This window comes from Acanthaster planci, linkage group LG12 (assembly GCF_054643075.1).
Source record: "Acanthaster planci isolate LZ-2023a linkage group LG12, COTS_SCS, whole genome shotgun sequence".
Lineage (NCBI taxonomy): Eukaryota > Metazoa > Echinodermata > Asteroidea > Valvatida > Acanthasteridae > Acanthaster > Acanthaster planci.
In genome coordinates, this window is record NC_141788.1 from 6,115,870 (window position 1) to 6,138,749 (window position 22,880).

Sequence of the window (22,880 nt, forward strand, 5' to 3'; positions counted from 1 at the left end):
CATTTTGAGTGCCAAAACTGGAAGAATACATTCTAGTCTGGCATTAAACCTATGCCCTATCCGCCTCGAGCAGAAGCACCCCCTCATCAGTTGAAAAGAGCCACATTGGTTGGGAGTGTTCATTTTGTTGGTAGGGATGCAACCATGACGCATGCATTTCCTAGTCGTTCGTAAACCAGCAAAGTTCTGTTCTGACTAAAAGAGTCTTCGTTGCTGAGAAAGAGCGCCCTCTTTGTTGCGCTTGTGGCCCATTGCAAATTCTGAATTTTGAAAAACTCTTTTTAATGTCAGGGGACTTGCAGCTGGAGTAAGGGTACAACTGGTCGGAGAAATGCAGCCGGTTTTCCCAGTATTTTTGTTGTTGTTAGAGTCTCATGATTAGACTTTTGACTCGAACGCAGCCCTGCAGAAATGACTACATGTATTAATATGTTTAGGAACACTGACTCGCTGAAAAAGCCACCAGGTAAAAAAAACATGGAAAACATGATTTGATTTTCACTTTAGCCTAGTAAACACAGCAGTATTTGATGTAAAAACTTTTCATTTTTCATGGCTCTAGATACCTGTTTAAGAAAGTCAATAATTTTATTTAAATTTATGTGATATCAAGGAAAAAAATTAGTTTCCAAACTTGTCTGAGTTACAGATACATGTATTTGTACCTGTTTGGTGCAACTCTCTCCGTGTTACAGCGATCTCAGTCAGTGTCATCCAGCATTACTAACAGCGACGGCATGTCTCGTGTCAAGAAGCAGCGCAGCCTGGAGCAGAAGGAGGAGAAGAGCTGCTCCTCGGGATCCCAGCCCTCAACGCCGGTCAAGATCAAGGCCAAGGACCCAAGTCCCAAGGTTTGTAGGTTCTTATTTTTCCTCCAGCAAAAATTGTTTTCCAATACTCAACTTTGTCTCCGTCTCAGGCTTCGTTCCCAAAACCAATCCCAGATTGTGGGCCTGAAGTGTTTAAATTCCATTGGATTACTGTAATTTTTGGCTTTCTTGCATCTTATTTGATGTTCTGTGGCACTATTAGACTGATTACTGCGCTTACAGCTTCAAAGTTAGCTAGTAAAAAACAGTTGAAGCCTGAGACAGAGCCGAAGTTGAGTATTGGAAAACGGCCAAGATTTGCTCCTTGTCTGGTTGCTGTACTCTAAGTCAGCATGATAGGTATCTGCTTCGAGCGTGAATCGGAATATAATAATCAGTATCCCTTTTGTGGGGACCTAGGCTGGTGTACATGGGGCAGGATCGGACGTGCTGTGCCTGGCGCCCTGCTGACATGGTCCCCACTAGCCTCTCTCACCTGTGCCTGTAAGGGGTTTTTCCGCACAGCGGCTAGCACACTGAGAATTGACCACTGAAAATATACAATCATTCTGTTGTCGTGCTGTGCTCATGTAGCTTATAAGACTTGCACCACGGCCTAGGTTGATATCACTTGTTAATTCATGAATGTGTACATTTGCATTGGTGTGCATGCAGCGTTTTCTTTTCTTAGGTCTGTTAATTTCCTCCTTTTTTTCAAACCCTTGTGGGCAATCAAAAAAGTCTGTACAAATACAGAAACTTCCACAGCTTGGACTTTCATGGTTGGTATCTCTGACCCTAGCTGTATGTCCGTCAGAAATGGCAAAAGAAAGGCTCAAAGTGAAAAGGACACTGAGGTTTTTTTTTATAAGGATTAGATTTTGACTTTATAAAGTTTGCTACCTTGGTGCCTCAAAAGAGTGTGATACAAAGTTTTGCGGTATTTTTGCACAATGTTAATTTATTGTTACTGTAACAAGATTCTTTCCTGCAGAAGCTCTCTAAATTTTTTGATGTACTTCATCAGACCAAGGAGAGTGGACATATGACCAGGGATATGCCGGGTTGGCAGGCCCAGGAGTTGGAGCGGCGTCAAGACGAAGCCCTGAGACAGCGCCAGCGCGACGCGGAGGAGGGGAAAGTAGGCATGCTGCACACATTCTTCAGGGACGTGGGATTCACATGGATGGACTACGAACACAGCCTCGGTAGGTCGTCGTTCCTCCATTACATGACTTTTTATATTTGTATTTTGCTTCATCTTCTCCCTGTATGTAACATTGGAAAGCTTTGACGTTGTCAAGATTTTACCCTGCTTGAAACTTAAGACAGCCCAGGCGTGGGTCACTACAAAAGTGGCAAGTATGGAGAACTTGAGTTTGTTCCCACATAATGGGAAATAGTTCACACTGGAGAAAAGAATACACACCAGCACCATTGCCCAGAAATTCATCCAGAAATGACTCTCTAACATTGTCAATGTCCACAAATTTCAAATGAGAAAAAAAAAACCCACATTTTGAAAAATAACCTTCCTCCAGGTCATGTTGTCTGTGTTGTTTCTAAGGAATGAAATTATCTACAGTCCTTTTCCCAGCACCAAGTTTTAAAGAGACTTACTGAACTCCCTTGCTCTTTGTACATCAATTCAGATGTCCCTACCATTCACAAAGTCACGGAGGAACTCTCCAGCCGATTTTCTCTGGGACCAGTCGTCAACGAGCTTCTAACTAAGCTGCCATCCATATGCGCTGACCTGACAACCAAGGTGTACAGAGACGATGGAACCCATTACCAGCTGTGGGCTACCGCAGACCCAAAGGTTGGCTTTTTCTTAAACAGAAAATTTGAAGTCAGTTGGTTTTTAAGTAAGGAAAGTGTGGTCTAGTGGTTCTGTAAGGTCTGTAATGTCCAAACAGAAAGTCAGGGGTTTGAATCCAGCTGCAGGCCGCAAGCCACTTCAACTTGTTCTCCTCTCACAACCCAGGGGTATACATGGGTACCAGCATTAGCTGGGGAGCAACCTGCAATGGACTGGCATCACATGGGGAGGGGGAGACAGAAATATTCTCAGTTGTTTCCAAGGAAACTTGAGATAAACGGGGGCCTGATCAGTTATGTGGCTCGGTTAAGATTTTATTCTATGCTGCCTTTTTCAATTCAGAGAAATAAACTGAAATATAAGGATTATTATGCAAACTGATCTTTGTATCAGTAGCTACATTCTCATTGATAATCAAAATCCTGTGTATTGAAACTCCAGTTCGTACAAGTGCTTTGTGAGGCAATTTTGAACTTGTATAAATGTCTGTGTCTGGTACAAATTCAACATTGAATGCTTTTATTTATGTCATTTTATTGCCATCTTAAAAGCATCTTGTTTATTCTCTGTTGATTGCTTTGTCAGGAGAGCAAGTCCCAGGAAAAATTGACCAAAGACCAGACCCCGTTGGCTAAAGCCAGCTTCAAAAAACTGTTGCCAGGGAAATCGGAGAATTATGTGCTGATCGGTCGGAACATCCGTCAGTGGCGTTACAGCTTGGATAACCCTTCCCCAGAAGATCTGGTGGACGTGCCCTCGTTGGTCAACCCATCTTGTAAATATTCAATGTGTTCAAATTTCCAGCACTCGAAAGAGTCTGAAAAAAATGTGTTTCAACAGTTTTTTAACCTTTCTAATTGTTCATCCTTTTCACAAGCATAACATCTTATGCCATGCATGAAGAAAACACAATCAGCTGATACTAACAGTCATTACAAGTTTCCATTTTATTTATTTTGGCAGCACATAAGAGCTACCAGCGTTTCAAGCCCCTGGATCTGAACAGCTACAGTTCCTCAGAGAAGTTGAGTGAGAGGGATTTGAACCCCCTGACCAGTCTGATGGGACGATCTCAGGGCCTCCACCTGGTGCCCAGACAGCGTCTCCTCCTGATGCAAGTCATCGACAAGAAGGTAAAGACTGATAAGGCTTTTTATTAAGTTGATGTAGATTTGAACCCCCGTCGCTAGATAGCACAGGCTAGTTCTTGACGCCAAAGGGTACAAGGTATAGTGCAACCGTTCAGGTTTGACTTCGTGTGGAGTTGAACCCCATCAAATCAAGGAGATGAGTTTCAGGGCCTCTACGTGGTTCTTGGTCGGCTGGATGTGGTTAACAACTGTGACCAATTGACCGTTCAACGTATTGCCAACCACCAGTGGGACTGGTACAAAACTGTCTCTGCAGTAATGCAAGAAGTTGGGTTGAGGGCCATTTTTCGATTCTGGTTTGCGTGGATGTAGATTTTAACTTCAGACCACTAGACTTCTAGTTTACTGATGGGCCAGGTCACTGCTGGTGATTTTTATACTTTGCTGCGTCTGTTTAAACCAAGTCCTCCAAACTTTATCTCCATCACATAATTACACTGTCCAGCTTGTAATCATCACTTCCCAAGTCATTTTATTTAGTGGTTACACACTTAAATGATTATCTAGGGGTCTCGGGTTCTAGCTCCAGTGTAGTCAATTTCTTGTCCTTCTCTTGATTGGCTTGAGGTGTGTAAACATTGATTTCCAGCTCATCTCTAAGTATCAATTGCCGTAAGGTCAATCTATACCTACAAAACCTTTGATGTGCTGTTGTGTTTTCATTTTCATTTTCCTAGATTACGCTGTTTGTTTACAACTGGTCCAGTGAGCTGACGGACAGCCTAAAAACCATGCTTCACCGCCTGGTCATGTGGCATAACTCGCGCTCCCATCTTCTGGACTGTCTCGTCAGTCAGAAGATGGGGCTCTTCAATCACACCTACTTTGGCAAGAACAAGTTGGTAAGTTTAACCTTCAAGCATTTCAGGAGTTTTAATTTGTTACAATTTTCGGCTGTGATCCATGTAAATCTCGGGAGCAACAATGTGACACGTCAGCACTGGGTCAGCAAAGATTTTGTTGGAAGAAGATTGTGTGACTTGAAAGTACAATTTCAAATACTTGAAAATATGTCAAAGTTTCAAATGGTTTGAAACAAACCTCACTAAGCCCTAGGTAAGTTTTGAACCCACAGATGCTTGGAAGGGAGAAACAGGTTGGTACCATTGTGCCAACTTGAACTGCTGATTTTTCGTATACGTCTCAATGGAATGTCCAGGGACAAATTTGGTGTTTCTGAACAGAGAAACATATTAGATGTAGGAATTATAAGCTTAGCAAAACTAGGTTTCGAGCTAAAATATCATGCAGTGATAATGGTTCATGACTGGTTCTCGGCTCTTTGCGTAGCATGTAAATCTGTTAAACAGCATATGTAATTTCTACTCACTAGATTCTTGAAAATGGACCAGAGATTTGGCAGAGTTAGATGCCTTGTTGTGGAAAGATGCTTGACTTAAAAAAATAGACTTCCTGTTTTTGTGTTTCCCCTTGTCTTTGAAATAGAAAGGGAATCCATTCTGTCGTTCCCTGGAGGAGATCGAGTCACTGGTCAAGTACACCGTCCCACCCCAGAGGGAGTTCTTATCACGAATGCCAGTCACCGCCCCCAAGTCGGCCCGCCGTCTCCACCGCAGCCTGCCGCCCTTCGACGAGACCCTTCGCAACGCCAAAGTCAGGCGTCCCCTCCACCGGAGCAACTACGGGGTGGCCAAGGACCCTGTGGTTAGGCAAGGAGCGCATATGTTGGAAGGCTGTGTCGTCGCTAAGAAAGGTGAGATCTGGGGGACCAGTTTCAAGGAGTTGGCTGAGCACAGCAATTTGCTAAGCAAAGACAAGATTTACTCATCAAATATAGGTTGCCACCTTAAATATCATGCCTTGTACCCATCTTGTGACTGGTACTTACCAATTTCTAACTTAGCGCATAACTTTTTTTTTACGTTTTCCTCTAAGTGGCTCTATGAAATTCCTACAATTCCAACATCTTGTTTTGTTGATGCTCCGCCCTTTACAGAAACCGAGATGCTGAAGAAACTAGAGAACCTGTACTTGACTTGGCAGAAGAGAGGCACCCAGACGACCCAACCAGTCGCTGTAAGTCAAAAGTCATGCTCCTTCCTTCAGTTGCTGGCGCACTGACATGCAAAACCGTTTATTTTGAGGAGAGGGAAACAAGAAGATATGTTCTTGTCTTCAGGCTTTTAGCTGTTGTCAGAAAAGGTCCTCTTGGGTATTGTGTGGGCTAACATTATGGGAGGATGTGATGTGAAAGTAACAAAGGGAAACCCAATGCCTTGTCTGCTGTGCGGATAATACTTTTAAGTAAAATCAAGAAAAAAGAATTTGAACTGTTAACAGTTAACAGATTTGGTCTTTAAAAAACATAAACACATCACATACTCATTAGTGCATGTGAATCAGTAGTGTATGTCAAAACAAAATGAGCCTTTCAGACTTAAAAGCCGACTCAGTCTTGCGTGGTGAGTGAAGGTGTTTATTCAAAACAGGGCACAAGGCATAGTCCTCATTTTGATAGAGCAGGTCCAAATTGTCACAGATTCACTCATACAGTTCAAGTCTTTTCAACTTTGGTGTTCGGCAGAGGGAGACCCTAGACCTTTTGAAGCTGTCCTCCCGTATCGTTCACTACTGTGCCACCCCCCTGCTCTTCAGTACGCTCTGGCGCCACCTGGTCATGGGCGTCGGTTCAGATGACGCCGGCCAGTCTGCCCCTTCGCCCCCCGTGGGTGGAACTGCGGCCGAGGAGGCCTGGCATATGGACCTCCGGTCCTCCTTCCTGCAGCAGTACGTGCAGTGTCTACAGAAGTTGGGCTTGACACCAGTGGAGACCAAAGTGTCGTCGCCCAGACAGATGTAAGTGCATTCTTTATCTTCGCCAACTACCATTCCCTGGGGTCTGACATATTTTTTAGAGTATTTATATATTTTGTATATTTTTTTCTTCTGTAGGATCAAAACAGTCCGGCATAAGGAGCCCATACGGAGCCAGAGTCCTGTCCACAGGAAGTCCTCCACCACAGCGTCTGCATCACAGCATCTGCAGGTGACCTCCGCCGGTGGCATCATTCTCATAGAGCTTTCATTCCAGGTAGGGACATGTCCTTGTCGCAATACCTGCTCAGAGCAGAATTTAATTTCAACCCAAATTTCTGTGTCCCGCACCTAAAAAATATGTGTTTCAATATGCGCAATCACTTCTATGTTATTGTTATATGCTGTGTAACAGTACATGGAGCCTTCCAAAAAAAAAACGTTGGATTTGCAGATTTCTTACGATGTTTACTTGATTTCAATTCTTGTTTATTATTAACAGCGTAAAATGTTTGTTTAAAAGCACAGACTTTTGAGCACACCTACTTACAGCTCTTACTGAGCTTGTTGAAAGATATTTCCCCGTTTTTGGTACTTGTGCTTTGATGTGATAGTTTCCCAGAGTGAAACTATTTCCAATGATTATGACCTGTGTTCTGTTGTTAGCATGCTTACTTCTGTGTGAAGATCTTTGCCTTTGAGAGTTCTCGAGTACCAGCTGGGGAGGACATTAATCAACAGGTGGGTCCTATTAGTGGGTCTAATATACAAATATTGACTGACTGTGAGGGCAATAGATCACACCGGAATGAGTATCTGTGCTTTGCTAGATAGCAGGCTGATATGTCATTGCAGGTCCTAGATTTTCAGGCCTTGTCGTGAAAGGATGATAGTGGTTGATCTTGTCAGTGGGTGTAATATACAAATATTGACTGGTTGTGAGGGCAATAGATCATGTCTAAATGAGTATCTGTGCTTTACTTGGTAGCAGGCTGATTTCTTATTGCTACTCCTAGAGTTTCAGGCCTTACAGTTAAAGGATGATAATAGTTTATCTCGTCAGTGGGTGAAATATACAAATATTGACTGGCTTTGAGGGCAGTGGATTGTGTCTGAATGAATATCTTTGCTTTGAGAGTTCCCGACTACTAGTTTGGTTGATAATCAACACATAAAACTTGTTAACGGGTCTGACACACATATATGAATGAACATTGAGTTTTTGCCATTTGTTTTTCTCTCAGCATGTAATGAAATTTCGTTTCTGATCTCAGTTCTCTTAACTTCTCTCTTACCTTGTAACAGCCTGTGCTTATGATGGTATGGTTAGAAACCCAATCAGTCCATGAGTAAAACTGATGCCTTTTTTTGGTAATCGTCAGCTTGCCAAGTTATTTACGGATGACTGCGACCAGTACAAGGACCTGATCCATATCCACTCCTTCGCCCATGATTTCCACCTGCGCACCGTCCAGGCCTACTTCCATCGGCCCCAGATGGGGTTCAAGTCCCGCTACCACGTCACCAGCTTCCTGGCAGACTTTGTCAAGTTCTACACGCCCAGGCCCAAGTTCTGTCGTAACCACGTTCACGAGGGTAGTGCATTCCGAACATGACAAGTCATTCTCTGCTCATTGTTTTCGCATTTTGACTTACTATATATTACTGTAGTGATCTGCCTGCTGCTTGTATATTGTGTGTGCCATTTGAAAGCTACCTGGCTGTTAATTGCGAGTGGTACATAGAGGCCACCTGCATAGAGTGGCCAGATGTCCATTTTGGTCAGGTGTCCATTGTCACCTGTCCATTATGACCATGACTGTTTTGCAACCTGCCTACATGGCTGTGTTGGAAATCCCCTTTGCAATGTGAGAAGCCTTTCTCAGTTGAAATATCAGCAATTCATCTCCATCCAGTTTAAAATAAAATCTGAATTTGCTTTCAAAGAATTTCACTTTTCAAAGGCTTTTCCCAATTTAAAAAAAAAACCCATCCCCCACAGAATAGGCCCTATGAAATGATGATTTTTTTTTTACAATGTTGTATTCCTCGCCAGAACGGCAAGGATTCTTGAGCCACAACACCCCTGCCCCTCTGCTGTACCAATACCTGATGGAACACCATCCTACCAACATGAAGCGACTCAGCATGGCCAAGCCACCGATAGCCCTGTGTCCAAACCCCCAGGAAGGTACTGCCGAGAGCGAGGAAGAGGAGTACGCCATCGTCAGCCACCAGTTCAGGGTCTTAAAAGACAACAAAGGTGACTCCTTCTGTCATGTGAAACGAGCGGAACGTCTTGTGGAAAGGCTAACCTCAACCACAATGCAGTGGTCAATTGTTCGGTGGTCAGTCGTTCGGGAGTTTAGAATCTGCAATTCCGTTGTTAAAGGATTTGATTAAAAAGGAATTCACCTCCTTGTTTTTCTGAAAACTGTAACCACTTCATGAAATACTTATTTGGTCTGATATATGACTTTTTGTAATTTGAAAGGGTAATGTTTGACACTGAAGGAGGTAACCAACGTGGCAGTCTTACTTTTGAAACAGCCACAACTGAGCATTACACTTTTGTCTCTTCTTCTGTAATGTGATTGCAAGATTACTTGGTGTACTTGATTCTACCAGATTGATGCAAAACTTTTTGGTAGTGTGAACCACACACTTGTTTACCAGGCATTGCATGCATGGTATTGTGGAAGTCTTAGGTTCGAACCCCTCTTCTGTCAGTAAACTCTGTTCAATAGGGCATTCAACTCGGTGATGGGGTTAACTGTTTATGCCATCCATCAGGGAATCGTGCAGTGGATGAATTTGACTGCAGTCTGGTCATCTGCTGGAACAAGAGCGAGTACCAGAGCCAGACCCGGCCCAACTCGCCCACCCCGACGACCCCTGACCCCGCGGGCACCGGCATGATGACCCATGAGGTGGCCCCCGCAGCAGACGCCAGCCCCAACCTGCTGAACCTCTGCTTCTACGTGATCGTGACCAGCAAGCGAGAGCTGTACCCCATCCATCAAGGCTGGGCGAGGAAGTCGTCACGATACAGCCTGACAGAGCTAGACAACCCACCTTGCGAGAGTACGTCTCCATCTTATTGGGGGAGGGTTGGAGATGTGAAGTGGTTTTTTTTTCTTTGATTGGGAACGTAATCTTGTCAAAGTTTGTAAGCACATCTGTTCCAAGCCATTTAGCTCATTGGGCTGGTGTTAACCTCTGGTTTCCTTACCATGAAACAACCAAGACTATTACAACCCCCCCCCGGCTCAGATGTCAGTCCATAAAAGGCTGCTCCCCAGCTAATGCTGGTACCGATGTATACTCCTGAGTGGAGAGAAGCAAGTAGGGACAAGCTTGCCCAAGGGTATAATATAGGGCGGGCAGGTGAACTCAGACCCCAGACACTGTAGTCATGAGTCACAAGCCCTAGCCAGTGGGCCAAATGCACCCCTATGCTGGAGTTTGCGGCCTCTCAGAATTTAAGCCTAAGAAATTAGACTATTGGATTATTGCTACAGAAAGAAAGTCAAAATTACGATGGAATTACTTAATATTCAACACTGTCAAGACCCACTCACATTTGGAAAAAATGTGTTCCACTTTTGGAAAATTTGTACTTAGAAGGGTGGATTATGGTTTAAAGTAATTGGTTTGCTTAAAATGGCTGCTGCAAGTGCTGTTGTCTTTGAACACTGAACTAGCTATTCTGCTTATTGGGTTTTGGTTTTGCAATTGTAAAGGATTATAAATTAAATCTATTGTTTCTGTTTTGGAATTGTTTGTACATAGACACACACAGTTACATGATCTTGAAGGAAGAGGTACAGCGAGCCAAGGAGAGAATCATCCACACAGTGCGGCAGGCCGCCAACAACTGCCGACGAGACACGCTGTGGAGCCAACTCCTGCAGGGCGAGACCATCGAAGAGGGCGGAGCTACTGCCTCCACCAGTGGGAGGAAGACCAAGAAGAAAGAGGGAGAGGAGCAGAGGGACGTAAGTTTGAAGGAGAAGTCATCCTGTCCAGGGTTTCACTGTCTGCCAGGCCTACATGATGCGCACTCACTGAGGACTGGTCTTTGTCCCTTTGTAATGTCCATCAGTATGGTCTTGGTACATTGAATTTAAATTTCTAAAAATCTCGAAAATCTCGCTACGACAGACCATCAGGTGAGATGTTGGTACAGCATCTTGCTCAAAGACACAGAACAGAGCCATAAGCCAAGTTTGTCTTTTTCAAAGAAATGCCTGTCAACATGTTGTGATCCACTCCTCGTCTTCTTCGCATTCTTTTGACTACAAAATGCTCAGCCTTAAAAATGTAAACAGTTACATTTCTCAACAGACAACAGATGCAGAAAGGAGTTGCTGATTTGAATTTTAAAAAAAATGATAAAATGGAATTGAATTGTAGGATCTAGTGTCTGTCTCTTAACAGTGATCATTTTCCCCAAACAGGATGCTCCCTTTTCCCGTAGGGTAAAGCCTGTTGGTGTGCCCGACGATTTGTTCTACCACTCTCAAAAGGTTGATTGCTTTGTGCCGAATGATATATGGCATTGTTGCCAGGCTTAGCTGATAGAGCTTAACATTACACCTTGCCTAACAAGAGATCTTCTCTCGCAAAACCTGTCCATAAAGAGCCGCTGACGTGGAAGTCGCTGCTGCGTTAGATGCAACATCTTGAGTGTTTCTCGTTTTGTCCCTTTCATGTCCCCATGTTAGCACTTGGAAATTCTGGCTTTGCTGTCTTGTGTGTGTCTCTTTTTCAGTGCCGGCCATGCTGGCGCGTTGCCATTTTTTAATAATTAGCAAAGAAGAGTGTTGTGTTGGTGGTTTGTTGTCTAACACAGGTATCAAAGTGCATGTGGTGGGTGGATTTGACAAACGCAGATACAAAAATCTTTAGGCTAGCAAACTGAGAACCAAGATGAAATGAAAGATCAACAACAGTGGGCTGGATAACTCAATTAGTAGAACTCTGGCATAGTATTCCATGCCGTGTTTGATTATTAAGTTTATATTAAAAACTCAATTCAAAATTTGCCATCATAATCACTATTCTTGAGTTCTGCAAATTGAGTCTCAAATGCGTAGAAGAGTCCTGAAGTTTAGAGCACTGGCTCTGTAATTTGATGTTTGTAACGTTCTGCTTTGACAGCCGAACATCCTGCGCATGACCTACCCAGAGTTCAAGGTCCTCCTGGATACAGTACACCAAGTGCCCCTCACACAGATTGACGAGAAACTGGTCCCCCTGCTCAGTAATGGTATCACCTGGTACGAGGGCCTGCTCCGATTCCTGAGGGCAAAGTTTAGCATGATGACTCGGTAAGCGATCAATCAGGTTTACCTCAGTCATGTGTGGAATCTGGAATCAGAAAAAAAGGAGCCTTTGGTTTTGTGGGTTCAAAATCCTCAGCACATTTTTTTTCTAGGAAGCTCTCTGAATCTGTGAAAATGAGTCCATCAACTAAGCTGGCACTTTGTTTAGTACTTTTAAGAACCTCTATATTTGCCCCCTTTTTTCCAATGTCTTAGTTTATTTTCACTCTTGTAGTCAAAAGTCTTTCATTTATTGACCTTGTGTATAATTCGAAATATTGCAATATGGAAATAAATGTTGAGTCCACCAAAAAAAAAAAAAAATGGTTAGGAAATTTCATGTAGTTGTAATGGTGGATGACTTTATGATTAATGAATCCATGAAAGGTGTTGAAATTTTACCAACCGCACTTGATACGCACGTGAGTCTACGCCCATGGCTGCAGCCTCTTCCCACAGAGTTGTAATTTCAAGACCCAGCTAATTTGGACACGGTCTTACAGTCACATTTTGCCCTGGGTTGCCACACAGTTACTTCTCCTTTGCCCGAATCAAACTGAGGAGTGCCATCATTGGTCAGGTAACCTGATGCAGTATTGGACTGTTGCCTCATATTCTGTTGCATAGATTCTTCACCAGTGAGGATAGACTGGTCAGCCATCTGGCCCTGGTCAACCCCAACCACACTGACATGATGGTCCTGCTGACGGTAGACAAACAAGCCAACATGTCGGTGAGTTGGCTCCAGTGGCCAAAAAGCTTTTTACCATTCTTTTTTCTAATGCTGTGAGGAGTCTTGCCTCCGATGTCTCTAGCAACTGTCACTCACCTTTTGTCTTGCAGGAGCTCGTTGCTCTGTACCGCGAGGATCCAAAAGAGCCGGCCGAGGCCGGCGTGTCCAGCAGTCAACAGGTCATGGCAACGCATAGACAGGTGGAAATTGTGGTCAACGCCGTGGCCTATTACATGTGGACCATGATAACGTGAGGAGCCAAGTCCAAAATCGGGCTCTGCATATGTTAAAGATGACACGAAATGTTATATTGCACCTGTTCTTAATGTCCTACCAAAAATTTTCCTCTTTATACCAGCATTATATGCATTTTAAAAACTATTGTGTATGTTTACTGCCAAATATATTTGTCTACATGTTTGTTAGTGGAGGACCACTTTGTCATTTTGTCTGATTGAATCATCTATAGCACACCCTTACATTTGGTAGTGAAGCAGGCTGCCATTTTGAACTGGGAAGTGTAGTGCAAAACGAATGGCGCGCGCGCTTTTGGTTCCCCGCTTATTTTCGCACTGATGCCTTTTACACACATCATTGTACGCATGACATATTAAAGCCTATTGGGGCAATTTTAAAATTCGAAAATTGAGGACTGTTAATGCATTGATATCTTCATTTTTTAATTGTTATCCTTTCCAATTGAGTTTGGAAGAGCAGTAATGTAGAAATGCCCAGCAATTCGTTCTTCGTCTTTAACCACTTGACGCCAGATAACGTGTTAACATACACAGTTTTCCTTATTTGTTCCATTATATGCGTCATGCTTGGTTGCGTCATAAATAAATTGCAATTTTGAAGAATTTGCCAGAAAAAAACACCTCAGCAGCTTTTCCGGGTAAGAAAATCCGATGTTAACTGGTTAACGCTTGTTTTATGGGGCTTTACTGTATATACATTTATGAAAACAAATCAAGCAAATTGTGCTAATGAAAATATTGCGATATTCCCATCTAATTGCATATATTTTTGGTCGCATTGTTTGGGAAGGGTAAAACTTTCCCTTGGTTCCTGTGAAAAGTGTAAATATTTTGAAAGAATCAAAAGAGCTTCCCTGCGAACGTATAAAATGACTGCCGTGCTTTACACATAGTGATTTGGGTTTGGAGACCATTCTTGAAGGGCTAATTTTGTAGCACTTCATCTCTACAGAATCGCCCTTTACGGTTTCACTTTTTGGACAAAAAAGGGCGTTCTCTTTCTCTTTAAAGAACAACTACAGAATTTGTGTAGACAGTGAATCATTTCCAACAGTAACTTTATAGTGATTTTACATAGGAAAGAAAAGATACAGGATTAATTTTCGTGGCAAACAATTGTCATTTCAAAAGCCATTGAATGATTTTGTATGCAATAAAGTAAAGGATGAATTGAGTATCTTCAGTTTGTGGAGACTTCCTGTAAAAATCAAGTGGGCTGTTTTGGTTTCCAGTATTTTGAAAATTCATGATTTGTTCCTGAATATGCAAATTGCATTAGCAACCTCGCTTGAATGGTACACCAAGTAAAACCCCTAAATTGACCAGTTTTGAAAAATTACATGCACATCAATTGGCCCTTTTGAAATACTTACAGCAAATGCAAATGGTGTATACTACCTTTTAACAGTGTTGTAGTACTCGTACTCGGTACTCATACTCAAGTTCTACTCGAGTACCGTTTTCAGAGTACTCATACTCATACATCCAAGTACTCGTACTCGGACTACAGTTCTTGTACTCGGGCTACAAAATACTCAGAACTCGACATCCAAAAATTGTACTCGAGCATCAAAGTACTCGTACTCGATTAACAGTACTCGATTAAAAAATCCTTCAAGTTAACTTACCACGGGCGTTAAAATAAGGCACAAAAATATCGACTTCAACTTTTAACCAAACTGGAAGCTGAAAAAAATACAAAAAACTTGGTTGAAATCTTGATGTCAAATTTTCATACGAGTGAACTCTACCCCAATTATTTTACAATTGACTAAAAAACTGTGACTAATAAAACCTACCCTAAAGGTTTGATCGAACAGTCGAAAATCATATGCATTGACTTGATGACTTCAACGTTTAGAGCCATCAGCGCTACATAAAATCAGACCCTACCATGACCTGGCCAACTAAAAGGATCTCTCTCACTATTAGGAGCATAATTTCACTTACCAGAATTATTATCTTCAAATTCACCATAAAATTCTCTAGTCTTCTTTTGCGAAGTGATAACTGAGTACTGTGCTATTTCAATTACATTTTATTCAAGTCACAACTTTTACTCACAAATCAAATCACTCAACTGCAAGTAACTGTCCATCTTGATCCTTTTCAGGTTTTTAATATTTTCACTCTGTTAATAAATTTAATGTTCAGTAGTAGGTGTTAGTACAGTTTTGATCTATATCAAGTGTATATATAAACAGCACACACCATAGTTACAATATTTTGTCAAGTAGGCTGGTTATTACCTTGATACAGGCACTTCCTTTCTATACAAATTGCATACTTGTGTTGTATTATGGAACAGATCAACAGCCAATCTCCACAGAGAATGCATGATTATGGCAGAGGATTTTTCAGCTAAATAGAAACTGCAAGTTAGGTTGGCTAATATTTTTAGCCAAAAGCATAAATAGCTTTGAGCCAAAGGAAGCCGTGCTTAATAGTGAGCTTATGACTGCAAACAAAGGAAATGAAATACAGTACACTAAGTTTTTTGTCAAAGACCGAAAACATTACTTTGCAGTGATGGCAATTTACATGTATAGGTTAAAGCACGCAGATGTAAGTAAACTTTTCTTCACATAATTTATTAAGAGAGTACTGAAGCAGGAACAAGCAGGAAGTACTGGACTATAACCCACTCCCCCCCCCAAAAAAAACCCCTCACTTCTAGTTTTTACAAGTGATAGATTCAAATTTTGGTTGTTTTAAGGCAACCGAAAACCATCCGTATTTGACACAACAAAAACTTATTATATTAAGAAATTTCCTGGAAGTTCTCTGCGTTTTGTTTAGTTTTTGGCTGGGGAAAATAGCACACACTATAACCAACACTGTCGTGAAATATGTGCAGACCAACAGAAAATTAAAGTACACGTACATGTATGTTTGATTTTGGAATTAGTAACACAACAGTATCTCGTTCTATCTTGATCAGAAACCCTCAAAAGATTTCCACTTGTAAGTTCTAACAAAAATTCTGATCTATAAGTATGTCACAGGGTACACCTTCGCAAGAGATTTGATACATCTTTAAACCAAACTGTCTTGGATAATCATGTGCTGACACTTGTTAATTGTGGAGAACATATACGGATATTTAAATGCTGTCATGGTGAAATCGTGGCATGCTTCCATCAGGCTTACATTTAGCTTCTCAAATTACCAAAACAGCCTCAACCTCTTTAAACAATGGTTCCAATTATACTACAAAATATAAAGCCATCTGGGTGTTAAAAGTACAAGTAATCAACTGAAATGTAACAGTACAAAGTATGGTCTTGCTCTTTTATACGGCTTCTTGGCATATGTTAACAGAAATACAGCAATGATAATGGTGTTGAAAAAACTATTTGAAGTATTAAAAAAAAAAATGTAACCTTCGAGTTGGAAAGAAACTACCAACACTTGCACTATGAAATGTAACAAATACCATTGGCTACTGTTATGTTTATATTACATTTGGCTTCTTAATCAGAGTCCATCGTTCTAATCCATTTACATTTGCAGGACCACAAGCAAACAAAATACTATAAGCATGGCAGAAGCTCCACACACATTATTCAGTTGATCTTCAAGTCAAATTGCTTTAAAGTACATGTACATATACACATACATGTCTAACAAAAGTGCTAATGGTATTCAAAAACTGCAGTGGAACGACCAAATGGTAGAGTAGCATGTTTGGGTCCACATTAATGTTCAAATACCGATGTGATAGCAACAAAATTTGCAGACTTGAAACTTTTCTCGACAAGCACATTAAGTTACTCATGTAACCAAACTCCTGATCAGTTTACGATTCAACAGGGAAACATTTTACAGGGTAGACTCAACTAAACCCGCTTATAACAAAACGAATGAAATTTTCTCTGTTGAATACTTCAGGCTGTTGTTCTGTTGCCATTCATTATCAAATACATATGCAAACAAATTAAAAATATCAAAAACTAGGTCCATTTAAGTACTGTGAAAACTAGGTCTGTTTAAGTACTGTGGGACAGGGCATGTACTTTAGTTTGCTTGTTTTTCCGAACAAGACAAGTACAAAGTTGATATAAATAACAAAAGTCAGGGCTGCTGCCCCAGTAATGTACTTACAAAAGTAGAGTATGCAAGGCAACAAAGTACAGTGTGATTGAAGCGTTTAATATGAAATCTACAATTACTGTAATTTGCCAAGTGGCACGAGTAGGGAAATTTGATGTCTCAAGACTTAGCCTGATATGCAATCTTGGTGACTCAAAATCAAGCAAGGCCAGGGGGTGAACTTCACAGAGCTACTGGATACAGAAAATCTGCTTAGACTGTTAAGTGAAAACAGGGTACGAACTGAAATGCTATGCAGTGCAAACTGCGTGTGTCTGCTTAATGGCTGATAATGGCTTGGGCTCGCAAAACAATCTAAGCAACATTTTCTGCTTCGCAATCTGTGAAATTGGAGGATAGCGCTTGAGTTTGACAAGGGAATGAAAGTGCGCTTGGCCGGTCTTAAACTTAACTAAGACCAGAGCAGACGAATGGACGCTGATAATGCCCGAGCTGAAGGGGAGGGACATTCCCAGCATCTGAGATACCGAGCGTCTATTCTCCTGCCACACATGTGTGTTCCATTAAAACGCCTTTTGAGTCACAAAGTAAAAACAAATTTCATAAAATTAAGAAATTTCCAATGATTTTGTTCAACACTTTTACGCATAGCTCGTACTGCGTGATATGCCATGCAGCCAGCCATGGATTTTATCAACCATTTCAGACCTACCACATGAAAGGTTCTTCATCAAAAGGAACGGCTGAACTGTCTCCGATGTTTTATGAATGATAATTAAGGCAGTTGATGAGGTTACATGTATACATATACGCCATGAAAACCTTAATACATCGTTTCATCAGATATAAGATTTTATGATTTGTATAGTTTATGTTAAGTTGCATAGTAAGTGATTTCAGAATACAAAATGGATACCTTTCAGAATACAATGCAAAAAACAGGCAACAATTCAAGTGAAAAAACCATGAAAATTGTTTGCAAACTATTATTTTTAAATAAGCAAATATATACAGACAGAGAGCTCAAACATACAGAGATATGTAGAAATCATATCAAGCTTTAGTGGTGATGCTTTGAGTATTTTAAATACTAGCAAAACAAAGTACAATGCTGTTCGTTTTCTATAACAGTTTTTGCAAGGCAGTTGATTAGAATATCAAAAGTGAACTGAATCTTGGGAAAAACTGATGGTACACTGAAAATAGTTTACATGAGTATTGATACAAAATAGTTTAAGCACACAATAGAGACTCAGTGAGGATTCCAACCCGAGACCACTGGACAGCAAGTCAAGTCTTCAAGGGCCACAGTTCACAGTGTCCAGTTCCATTTCAGTGCTAACCGAGGACGATCTGACAGTAAATGAACATGTCCCGTCACCCGTTTTACGGGGTCTGTAGGCAGAAATCTGAGGAAAGGGTGTACTAACCTCTCCGGCAGAGCAGGCAATGGCACTCATAGACTCATACTGCTCTTGGAGTCCCCCTTTTTCTCTACTGTCGTTAGCACAACGGCTGACAATCAGCCCCAATGATACTGACCCTGATTCAATGCACATAGGTGCACAGCCGCAGCCTGCAGATGAACTGCAGGGTTGGACAAATGGCTGTGTCACCCCCTAACATGAGAAAATAGCACGAGCACAGCTAATAGAATGAATTTTGATAAATCAATTTCAATACAGGTACATTAATGTTCACATGAACAGCACCGCACACATTAGTAGTCCACCTGAACTGAATTTCAGCTTACCGTTAGGAGAAAAGCCATTTCCTATGAACAGAGTTTCACAGCTTCTAATACATACACGTACTTCTTCATAGGTTTACTGACTTGAATGTTTTGTGCTTACCAGTCTTTGACTTGGAGTCTCGGAATTTAGTGATTTTAACGTACAGGCAATAGGGAAAGTTTACCACTGGTGGGAAAGGTCTGCCTTTCTGCAGATGGCAGGAATTCGGCTTTGTTTGAATACTTCGACAAGAGACCTGGCAGCGTGGACGTTTACTTGAATTTCTCCTCCCACTGCTGTGCCATGATGAGGCTCCGCCTCTGTGGTCGGTACTTGGGCGTTGGTTTCTGCAAGAAAGAAAGGACCAGCGAGCCTCACAATATCATTACCCTTGACAGCTGAGCTTACAGTTCACTGCTTCAGCAATTGAAAAATAACATACCTGTCCAATGATTTCTCATGAACATTCAAGTGCAGATACATGTTGTTCAGGTTTGAGCTTACCTATGGGCTTTGTGTAACATTATTATTTTATCTTATTCATCGTTTTCATAAGGATCTTCTTATGCCCTTTTCCAATGACCTTAAAGTGGAGATATCCAAAGGGGAAGCAGTTGATAAAATGCACATCACTGAACTGAGTTGAGACATGTCTGAAATAGGCACTCTTGACTGTGGCTACGGGTAATCTCCATAGAGTACACAGCCCCAAGATATCAAATTCAAACATAGCCAGTTTTTAAGGAAACATACCTCTGAACTCGACGGTGAAGTTTCCTCCATCTCCCCTCCCTCTGCACCCCCCTGCGTTGTACTGTCTGTCATGTCTCCTGTCAGCCTCGGTGAGGTAGGTGACATCAGACCCTTCTCGCGCCGGTACTGGTCCTCTCTCTCCTGCTGGAGGCGGATCTCCTGCTGGATGAGGCTCTCTGCTTGGGAGTAGGGTGATCGCTTCACCGGACTGAGAGTTTCCTCTGTGTGCAAATTAGAAGTGCAGTGTGATGACACAAGATGCCAAAGGCCCACGAGAGTGTGTTAACTGGTAACCGGTGCTGATGATATGGCATACATGTCCATGGCTGGTAGACTGCTGACCTTTGTTTAGCCTACATTTACATAAGCTTGCCATGCAGTAATGCCTAATCCATAGATCTGACACAAATACATGTGTGGGAGCGCAATTATGGGCCACTGAAGATGCCCTCTAGTAGCAGTAGAACAACGCAAGCTACAACTACATGTACATGCACATGCATTGTTCAGAAAAACCCATCAAGGGCAAATACCTCACAATATTTAGCAGACTGAATGTACATGTACTTTCACTCGAGGTCTTTGGATGTAAAGTCACAATGTACCCACTGCCCAATTTTGTCTATGAGCAGAGGACCAATCTCACGTACAATACTTTGCGTGGCACTTTGGCTGGTGACCCTCTCTTCTGCTAGACGCACTTGCTATTGCTTGGCACATACCGGTACATGTACCTGTGCTTAGCAGCTCAGTGAAATGGGGTCCATGAAATTCCCTTTACTAATGCAGGTCAATATAGCCCGACTGAGCTGGATATCTACATGCAAGTGCTAGCTACATGTACCTGGTACATGTACATGTACCGTACATATAATATGCAATGTACTGTAACGACATGTACATGTACCATGTACCGGGTAACTGCAACACAAGCTTCAGGTGAGTCAAAAGTACATGTACACGAGTAGAAGGATGCCCATGTACATGCACCACGTACAGTACAGTACATTTAGGGCACACTTTTATTTGACATCATACTGCATCCCAGTCTGTTATCTAGAGCTACATACATCTACATGCAGGTCTGTTACAAGACAGCAAGTGACAAAAATAACATGAGTGATTCATGCAAAGGAAAAACTAAAGGGGTGTTCTTCAACATGCATACATGAACAGGAGACACACACAGAAGCAGCAATAGCGTGTGACAATTATTCAGACATGTACATGTAGGATTGCACGACAAGACTGCTGCATGCTGTGCAGTGCTGGTGGTTTTTTGTGCGATCCGAACAAAGGCGGTGATGACTCCTGGATGCCGAGGAGAGGCGCTGATGAGGCTGTGACTGCAGTGGTGTGTACACGTATGCATTGCCATCTGCCCAACAACTACTGAGGGCGCTGTACTGCATACTGGAGGTGAATGAGGGCAGTCCGCGGTATGGGCGGGGTACCAGTCCCTGCACGAAGGAAAGATGCTGCATGAAAAGAGTTCGCAACCTCTAGCTGGCATCGGTTGATTTTGGCACTGCAATAATGCACGTGCATGAGAAGGGTGTGTAAATGTATGCGATGAAGTTCCCTCTTCTGAGTACACCGCTCAGCTCCACTATTGGCTACTACTGTACGGGCAGGTCTGTGGACTCTCATGCATTGCAGGACAGATCTCACTGCTCTAACTATTGCATGCACTTTGAAAGAGTGCCAAGGTGTAAAACCCATTGTGACAAGCACCAGTATGACTATGACACGATGGCTGTGCGAAACATGCAATGCCCAATGCTTGTCTGAATGTGACAACATCGCTGCATCTAACCTGTGTCCTGGGGCGCCAAGTCCTCGCACACCGACAGCGTTCTGATTTTTCCCTCCCCTTTGAGGGTCAGCTCGCGTCGCCTCTCCTCCTCAAACTCTTTCTCAATGTAATAGTTGACAGTTTTGAGGTAGTAGGCGGGCGAGTCGGGGAAGTCGGGGGAGTTTGGGGGGAGGGGCCGGGGGCTGGGCTGGGCAGGTGGTTTAGTACGGCCAGCTTGAGTGGCGGTGGTGTTAATGGAAGCTTTGAGGGGTAAACCTGTATGGTGGCAAAAGCACATTCAGAGCTGAGACACACGTCTCACCATAGATGTACACATGTACGTCCTCAAACATGTAATCGATATTCAAGGGTTCAGATCTGAGAAGCTTCGAAGTCTCTGCCCCAATTTTACTTCAAAGTGCTTGCTCAAAGTGAGTTGTGTTCCACTTCTACTAATTGTCCTTTCTTTAAAATATGATATACTGGTACCATGGACTATTTGAAAGAAGTTATCAGTACGAGATCCTTCAAGGACATTTGAGTTTTAAGCATACTGTAGCTGGCAACGACAGCTTAGCAAATAATTCTCTGATAAAGCAAATGGTACTAATCAGTGTTTCCACACACCTAAGTTACACCTAATGAACATTATGTTCTCAAATCAAGAAATACAGTAAGAATTTTGTTATGGTGCGGTACTGCTCAGTGACAGATGGTTATCTTCTAAAACCCAACACTTTTGTCACTGAGAAAAGCCAATGGCTGACGTTGCATGCAATGTTACCTCTATGTTTTACTAGTAGACATGCTTCCTCTTGAACAGTAATCGCCCAACTTTCCGGAGCAATCAAAGCCGGGACACGATAAAATAAAATTCGGACTCTAACACTAGGGATAAAACTTCTTGAAGTTCTTAGAACAGGGTTCTACTTTACCTCTTTCCTTTCGAAGCATTGTTTCCCTCTCCTCAGCCAATCGGATATCTCTCTCCATTGGCGTCTCTCCCCCCCTTCGCATTACAACGACCTCCTGCTCTGGTGATGACACAGACCTTGGACTCTGGGTGACCTGTGGCCTTGGTGTCACCGGTGCCATTTCAGTAACCTTTGACCTCTCCAGGGTCGGGGTCTTCTCCACGAGGACCACCTCAGAGATGTCAGCATCGAAGGCTTTCTTCAGGTCTGTGCTTGGGTTGGCGGAAGCCCGCTCCTTCTGGAGTTCCGCTTCCCTCTCCTTGGCCAGCCTGATCTCCCTCTGGACCAAAGTTTCTGGCTTACTGGGTGCCGAGTCCGTTGTGTCTTGGGAGCTTGGCTCCTCAACGGGGGAAGGTACTCGGTGAGGTGCTGGGGATGGAGGTCTTCGCAAGAGTGGCGAGGGTGGTCTGACTACAATTGGCGAAGGAGGCCTTTGCTGTCCTTGCTGTGGGTGAAGAAAAGTTATCAGTGATGATAATATACCTTACTTTTGGTCTATGGTTGTCCTTATGCAGTTTTAAACATACTGCTAATCGTTTAAATCTGTCTCCTCGCACTTTTATTCCTCTATTAAAGTTATTTCCCTATTGGTATAAACAAATTCCCTGATGCTAGAAAGCTACATGTCCATGTACCTGACAGAATAAAATCTGGTAAAATGATATGCACAGACTTCAATAAAATTTAATTCTTGTTGC

General features: G+C 42.4%; 2 protein-coding genes across 22 annotated transcripts in view; one reads left to right on the forward strand and one right to left on the reverse strand.

The window, feature by feature from the left end:
- The window catches only part of LOC110984372 (KICSTOR complex protein SZT2-like), a 51,111-nt gene extending 37,060 nt beyond the window's left edge, over window positions 1-14,051 (forward strand). For 12 of the 13 annotated variants that reach the window (XM_087143746.1, XM_087143749.1, XM_022244514.2 and 9 more), the window contains 19 exons: window positions 696-851; window positions 1,837-2,017; window positions 2,462-2,631; window positions 3,217-3,406; window positions 3,595-3,764; window positions 4,460-4,624; window positions 5,229-5,496; window positions 5,740-5,819; window positions 6,328-6,599; window positions 6,696-6,834; window positions 7,224-7,298; window positions 7,940-8,153; window positions 8,614-8,820; window positions 9,351-9,641; window positions 10,350-10,555; window positions 11,018-11,086; window positions 11,721-11,890; window positions 12,512-12,617; window positions 12,728-14,051. In XM_087143746.1, coding sequence (XP_086999872.1) covers window positions 696-851; window positions 1,837-2,017; window positions 2,462-2,631; window positions 3,217-3,406; window positions 3,595-3,764; window positions 4,460-4,624; window positions 5,229-5,496; window positions 5,740-5,819; window positions 6,328-6,599; window positions 6,696-6,834; window positions 7,224-7,298; window positions 7,940-8,153; window positions 8,614-8,820; window positions 9,351-9,641; window positions 10,350-10,555; window positions 11,018-11,086; window positions 11,721-11,890; window positions 12,512-12,617; window positions 12,728-12,871 — 3,273 coding nt within the window. In that variant the 3' untranslated portion in view covers window positions 12,872-14,051. The remainder of the gene's footprint in view (window positions 1-695; window positions 852-1,836; window positions 2,018-2,461; window positions 2,632-3,216; window positions 3,407-3,594; window positions 3,765-4,459; window positions 4,625-5,228; window positions 5,497-5,739; window positions 5,820-6,327; window positions 6,600-6,695; window positions 6,835-7,223; window positions 7,299-7,939; window positions 8,154-8,613; window positions 8,821-9,350; window positions 9,642-10,349; window positions 10,556-11,017; window positions 11,087-11,720; window positions 11,891-12,511; window positions 12,618-12,727) is intronic. The other variant, XM_087143748.1, reaches the window with a different exon arrangement.
- A 910-nt stretch (window positions 14,052-14,961) lies between these two features.
- Window positions 14,962-22,880, reverse strand: part of LOC110984363 (uncharacterized) — a 36,700-nt gene continuing 28,781 nt past the window's right edge. For 8 of the 9 annotated variants that reach the window (XM_087143760.1, XM_022244498.2, XM_022244497.2 and 5 more), the window contains 4 exons: window positions 22,144-22,627; window positions 21,230-21,484; window positions 19,414-19,634; window positions 14,962-19,007 (listed from right to left, as the gene is read on the reverse strand). In XM_087143760.1, coding sequence (XP_086999886.1) covers window positions 18,933-19,007; window positions 19,414-19,634; window positions 21,230-21,484; window positions 22,144-22,627 — 1,035 coding nt within the window. In that variant the 3' untranslated portion in view covers window positions 14,962-18,932. The remainder of the gene's footprint in view (window positions 19,008-19,413; window positions 19,635-21,229; window positions 21,485-22,143; window positions 22,628-22,880) is intronic. The other variant, XM_022244499.2, reaches the window with a different exon arrangement.